Below are 6,579 nucleotides of genomic sequence, written 5' to 3'. Positions count from 1 at the left end.
GGAAAGGGCTCGTCACATATGTGAGCCGACGCGAAACATCGCTTTCGCACTCAACTTCACTCCTATGATCACTCTCTTATTTTATTTCCACAAAATCGTTTGTATGGCAGATTTTTCGACTCCACGACTCGTTTCTGGTTGGGTTATTTTGCAAAGTTATTGCGGACCTGTTCACGCGAAATTAACAAGTTTGCTTGAGCCATGCTCCTGGTTGCTTGTACGCTTTAGGTAGTTACCACATCACCTCCGATCCCGCAGGATTCAATGAATATTCATGAGGTCAGGAGGCGACTATTATATATTCTAACATTGTCAACCAATCGACGAATATTGATTTCTTATCTCGTTTTTTAAACATGTTTTCAATAGGAAGCAGATTAATGACTATACGATTCTGTTGAAAAATGATAAGAAAATGGGGTTCGCGAATTTTTAAAGGTCCTCGCAGTTTCTATCTTTGGCAAAAAGTAATCGCAAACGTCAATTTTTGATCTTCGTTTCGTATTTTTTCTCTCCCCTCGTCGTAGTGAAAATGTGATCCCTCGAATCATGTATCCGTTAACAAGTTCCCATACGTTTCATAATTCTTAGGGAGAATGCCATTTTTTTCTAAAGTCGTTGGATTGATCGATCCGATCGCTGATCGCGGAATAAAAGTTCAACCCTTCGAAATAACGAATTTTGTGATACCTAAAAAATCGCAGCTACTTTAATCGGCGGGTTAAAAATCCGAACCGAGGGACGGATGACGGATCAGCTGAAAAGTAACAAAGCGGGTCTTATACATCATATGTACTTGTTCTTGTTATCTGCAGATTAAAAAAGAACAAGACAGCTGGAGAAGCTGCAGGACGGACAACGGAGGAAGCCTTATAGGCGTCACGGTATCAATAGGTACACCTCAGGATGTACCGGAAAGGTGCAGAATGCACAAATTGCGAAGGGGACTGCGGCGAAGGGTGCGGTTGCAGGTCATGTCTCGAATGCAATAAATCGACAGAAAATGTCCGTTCTTCCAACATGGATTTGGTGAAAATACCCGTCAAGCTACCGGGACCCGGTTATGTGATGCAAATACTCAATTCCGGTTTGGGAAGCGACAATTTATACGAGGTGCGCTTTAATTATTTTCTGGAAACAACGTTTCGTTATCAATGCAAAAAAAAAAAAAAATTTCACAATATTGAGGAAAACAAACGATTTGAACCGAAAACTTGAATTTTAATTCAATCAAAAAACATGGGACGTGGTCAACGATTGCGAATCTCTTTGTGCTGGGTTTTCTGCCTAAATCAATCTTTGGAAGATTTGAAATAGAGTAAATTCGATAATATTCTGTAAGAAATCTTATCCATAGTTACAAATTTGAGAATTAACGTCCGAAAGTCACATTAAGATAAAATTGTTTCGTGACAAATTAGATATGAATTTGTATTGCGTGAACAGGCAAAACTTCTGCTGGCCCCAGAGATAGACATGTCGTCTATCAAGATCACCGTGAAAGACGATAACCTGAGGGTATCAGCACAGCGGTCCCTGGGGGAACTCGCCCACGAGCTACCCGATATACTGGAAAAGTCGGCCCTGGGGGATCTTGTGAAAATGTCAATAAAACACTCGGAGAATTTTTTTATACCGAAATCTGTAGACGGCGACCAAATGCGTGCAGTCATGGATAACAAGCAGAGGCTCCTGACCCTAACTGCGCCTCTGCAAAAGGTGTCCAAGAGCAAGAATCGCAGCTACGGATAGTGTTGAGTGTAAAAGTTGTGTGCTTTTCCCCTCCTTCATCGCCGGGTGGTTCCTCCCGGGTCCTGATCCATTATTCATAATAAAAATGAAGTGTCGGGTGATCCCTGCGAAGAATGATAGGATGAAAAGTCGTTATCAAATTTTCACACTTGTAAAATTCAATACTTGGTTGAAATTTGAATTTACATGAGTCCTATTTTTTTACATGGAAATACTTATTGCGACGTTTAACTTTTGAGCGGTTCTCTGCGCACAGCTTGTACCTGAAAAATATCCGACGTAGGACATTCTGGAAATCATGACAAATTAGGAATGATCTATAAATACATGATTATTTAGCACTAATTGAGGTTGTAAGCATACAACGTGGGAATTTATTGTCCACGAAATAAGTTTCATGTATCAAGTATAAATATGTATAGGTATCTTATTTTTCGTCATAATATACTGGGTGTAAATATAAAACCAAGTTGAAATTCTGGAAATTATCTATTTCACTTAAAGTACCAAACTTCAAGGTGTAAAAAAAGGTTGACAATCTACAGTATAAGCAGTCAATTAATTTGTTCTTCGAGGTTGGACTTTATTCAATGGTAAATCATCACTCAAGGTAGTTGGGCGTCTTTCCTTCTTGGACCGTTGAGTGAAATTTATAAGGAATAGAAATTCACGTAGTAATGGATAAGTTGCCTCATCATTGTCAAGAAAATGCTTACTTTTTCAAACAGTATGATTACATAAACCTCGAAATGAAGATGGACGGTGTCAGGACTAGTTTTAAATTCAATAAAGTCCCGGATATATACACGATAGACGATCGAGAATATTATGCGGTAAAAAAACAGCTTCTCGCCGTCCCGTTAATTTTCTGAGAATGAAATAAATTAACGGAGCGTTTCGTGTCCAGGCGGAGATCAAAGTAGAGGGATTGAAAGTAGGTGCAGCAGCTTTGGCTACAGAAGAGATTTTGAACATAAAAATGCACGAAGTGGACGGCACGAAGCTGGTCCGAAACTTCAATTTCCTAATTCCTCCAGAGGCGAACGCGCTCAAAGTATCGGTCGAAGTTTTCAAAGGAGACACAATATTTTTGCGTGCACCTCTAAAAAAGAAGTACCTACTTTGATAAATAAATTGACATGATGATTGTACAATATAAGTGAATTATAAATAGAAAATGTTTTCCATCGGCTTTATTCGGTCAAAATAAAAGGTCACAGGTCAACAATTTTTACACTGTTCACTTCTTAGCTGGAGCTGGCTTAGCCGCTACTTTAGCAGGCGCGGGTGCAGCCGCCTTCGCCGCGGGTTTGGCTGCCTTTGGCGCTTTCGGCTTTTTCGGTTTCGCCGCCTTCGCTTTCAAGATTTGCTTCTTACGAATCTCCAGAGTTTTCTGTCTTTTCGCGATAGTCGACTTCGGGGAAAGCTTGATCTGCGGCAAAAAGAAGCAACATCAGTAATTAACAATCACAAGATAAATTTTACCTTTTGAAACTTTCGTTCCAACTCTTATTAATTGCGTTTTTGCACAAAAAACGAATGACTCACTCCTCGTTTCTCAGCCAGTAAAAGATCCCTCGCCAATTGACGTTTGTTGGCGGTCAGAATAGCCCTGCGTTTCAATACAGCAGCGTAGGGGTTCAGACGCAACATAGCACGCGTATTGTTCAGGGGGTTCAGCTTCTTAACGGCACGTACAACCTTCTTTCTGTAATTTTACGAAAATTAAACTTGACTAACGTTCGAAAATTTGAATCAATGCGCTACCGTCGTATTAGCAAATACTTCAGTATTGGAAAGTTGATATCACTGTCATTCAGCAACACGGACCAATAGTATCATCATTTTTATTTCATCAGAAATGATTTAAATTACCCCGATTCCTTTTTTTTCGAGTATTTACAGTTAATTGTAAATAGCATTCTAAGTACCTTGGAGCCCTAAGGACCTTGCGGATCTCGTCGGACTTGAGAAGCCTGGCAAGGTCAGTGTTTGCCATCTTGGGGAATGGTAGATTGTAACCATCCTTCAACTGGGACTCTTTGCGCCATGTACCGTACAAAGCATCCAACTGATCGAAAGCGGATTTCGTCCAGATAATGAAACGACCAACGTGGCCACCCGGTGCCAGCTTCAGCAGGTTCAGTTTGTTGATGTTCATCAGGTCTACACCTGGGATGTTGCGGAAAGCCTTACGTAGTCCCTGAAAATGAATGAATTGACATATTTTAGCTCAACTGTTCAAAGTTTTTGTGTAGAAAAGTAGAAACTCAATTTCGTCAGGACTTTTGAATAGAAATCAGTGACATTCATAAACACGGACCAAAAGTTGAATCATCATTCGATTTTATGTAGACTTGAAATGGCATATCAGTTCAAGTTTTGAGTTTATTTCGTGAAATTTTTCGAAGACCTCTTTCCAGGACACCATATTCACCTGATCTTGTCCGTAGATGATCAAAGGTCCACGGCGTTGAATACGACGACGGTTACGCATTTTACCTTTGCCAGCACGGAAACGTTGGGATTTGTAAACCTAGGTTATTGAAAAACGTAATATTAGATGAATTGGAGTTGTTTAAAAGTAAGCCACGCATTCGTTCTTAATTTCGTTGATGATAGTTATTATTACTACCAGAATGACAGGACATAATGTTGGAATTTATTATAGATATCATAAGCGTCTGCATTAACTACTGAAACAAACCTTTTGAATGTCATTCCAGGCCTTAATGCGGCGCAAAAAGATCACGGCTTGCTTGGTCTTATTGTATTCCTGGATTTTGTCAGAAACAACCAACGGGAATTCTGGAACTTCCTGCACCATGTGACCTGCACAGAATAACGAACAAAAATATCAGTACACTACAAAACGCAATAAGAATTATTGATACCTAATACGGTAACTAAAAAATCAGTACAATAAGAATGAAATCAGTGGCAAATCAGCAACACAGACCAAAAGTAATTCATCACAAGGTATAGGTAACAAAAAATTATATTCGCACAAAACAGCTGAATGTTTACACCAGTTAACCAAAGTTTTCAATAAAACAAACCTACCCTTGGATTGAACGAGGGCTGGTACACCAGAAGCAGCGATAGAAGAAACAAGGGCATAGCGTTTCTGATTCACATTAATGCGTCGGTGCCAGCGGCGCCATGGCTTGGTTGGCGCAAACATGCGACCTCCACGACACATGTTACCGAACGCACCCTGACCGGAACGGTGGGTACCTCCTCCACGGACACGTGGGATACGTGCAACGGCACGACCAGTACCCCATGATTCGGCGGAAGTTTGATGACCTGTGGCACAAGATTAACAATTCATAGAATTTTTCGTGAGGAACTTTTGTTTTGTACAACGTGAGTGATATCGAGTTTTTTTTATGTTCAATTGGTTGAACAACTCACCAGCCTCTTTAGATACACAGTACGGCTGACGACTGTTCTTTGACATCTGTTGGTGGACAAAGTTCACGACATCGGGTCGGATGGGTGCTTTGAACACTGAAGGAAGAGAGATTGTCTCTCCGCTAGGTTCATTTTTCTCACTGTACACAGTAATAAGTGGACGCGCTGATGATAACGACTGAAATAGAAAAAAAACACACGTTTTATATTAAACATGATTTTGGCTCATTGCCAAATGTAAATAGTTTTCTAAGTGAATATTATCAACAAATACCAAACCGACATGCTGCAAAGAATCAGAGATCTTTATCTAACCGAAATGTTCATCTCGAACTAGTTGACTGTATAAGACGGATTCATCAGCATTGAACTCATGTGCATTATTCAATACTTCTTTGACAAAATCAGGATTATAATCATTGGTAAGTTAACTAACACACGGTTGAGAATCAAATGAAACAACAGCGTGCTGCAGTATTGAGAAATACGTGAAGGCGCTACACGCAGGTTGACTTCACTTAATGTAAGCAAAATTGATGGGTTTGATGGAAAGTGCGAAACCCGATTATGAGATAAGAAAATCACGGTATTCCGATTTCGATCGATTTCTGCAGTTGGGTGATTTTTGAAACTGCGAATGCAAACCGCGACTTCATGGGCGATTGGAGTTGTAAGAACGCGACATGTCGGGTGAATTATCCGGTGAAATCTGATGACATGCACATGGCGGCGATGGCGGCGGCGGTGACCGAGGGGCAAGTTTCTAACCTAAGAGGAGATACTCTTAGAATACGAATTCAAGATATACACGAATACACGAATATTTGGGGAAGCACTGCACACTCTGATAAGTTCCGACGATGCCTGATGCATAACGGTGAAGTTAGATGTAACATTGAGGGGATTTTACACGTGGTCGACAACACACGGCACTGCATTTCGACTGATATCTTTGATTTCCTTTGCAAATTGGGATGTGACTGAAACTGGTAATTAACTAGCGGTAACTGTACGCGAAATAGCATTTAGATTCTGAGTTTCTTACCATCTTGACGAGTCTACAACTTTCAATTCATTAGCAAAACACCAACCAGGCTGCTTGCACGCCTCGCCTGGCCATAAAGGAAGAAGAAGGAGGGCGGAAGCTGATCAAGTTCATGTTGCGCATGCGCCAAAGTTCGACTCGCAAGGTTGACTACCCCGCGATTATTCAAAATCTGGGTAAAGTCGCACGAAAAGGGAGTAATTGAAAGAAAACTGCAAATGCGTAACGATTTCGTTCAGTGAGTATGATTCTCAGTGAATGATTGTACCCAGAAATTGTCGCTATTACAATAAACAACCGATTTGGTCAAGTCTCATGTTGGCAACGCAGCGATTCACTGGGCACGGGGTTCCCACTAGTGTCCA

At 40.7% G+C, this 6,579-nt stretch overlaps 2 protein-coding genes and 1 non-coding gene across 5 annotated transcripts in view; 1 reads left to right on the top strand and 2 right to left on the bottom strand.

Annotated features, from left to right (window-relative positions):
• Positions 1 to 2,241, top strand: part of LOC124412981 — an 81,530-nt gene extending 79,289 nt beyond the window's left edge. For all 3 annotated transcript variants that reach the window (XM_046893247.1, XM_046893244.1, XM_046893248.1), the window contains exons 2-3: positions 816 to 1,113; positions 1,447 to 2,241. In XM_046893247.1, coding sequence (XP_046749203.1) covers positions 907 to 1,113; positions 1,447 to 1,752 — 513 coding nt within the window. In that variant the 5' untranslated portion in view covers positions 816 to 906 and the 3' untranslated portion in view covers positions 1,753 to 2,241. The remainder of the gene's footprint in view (positions 1 to 815; positions 1,114 to 1,446) is intronic.
• A 689-nt stretch (positions 2,242 to 2,930) lies between these two features.
• LOC124412978 (60S ribosomal protein L4) lies at positions 2,931 to 6,370 on the bottom strand. Its single transcript, XM_046893240.1, has 8 exons — positions 6,215 to 6,370; positions 5,170 to 5,347; positions 4,816 to 5,061; positions 4,460 to 4,584; positions 4,190 to 4,288; positions 3,684 to 3,955; positions 3,301 to 3,460; positions 2,931 to 3,184 (listed from the first exon to the last, which is right to left on the bottom strand). The coding sequence occupies exons 1-8, from the start codon at positions 6,215 to 6,217 to the stop codon at positions 2,993 to 2,995; spliced, it is 1,275 nt and encodes a 424-aa protein (XP_046749196.1). The 5' UTR covers positions 6,218 to 6,370; the 3' UTR covers positions 2,931 to 2,992.
• On the bottom strand, positions 4,028 to 4,098 carry LOC124413724. The gene has a single exon (XR_006929898.1). It is a non-coding gene; the product is annotated as a small nucleolar RNA SNORD18 (small nucleolar RNA).
• Positions 6,371 to 6,579: the final 209 nt, after the last annotated feature.

This window comes from Diprion similis, chromosome 12, assembly GCF_021155765.1.
Source record: "Diprion similis isolate iyDipSimi1 chromosome 12, iyDipSimi1.1, whole genome shotgun sequence".
In the NCBI taxonomy this organism is placed as follows: domain Eukaryota; kingdom Metazoa; phylum Arthropoda; class Insecta; order Hymenoptera; family Diprionidae; genus Diprion; species Diprion similis.
The sequence above is the reverse complement of the archived record's forward strand: the minus strand, read 5'-3'. Positions and strand labels throughout refer to the sequence as shown.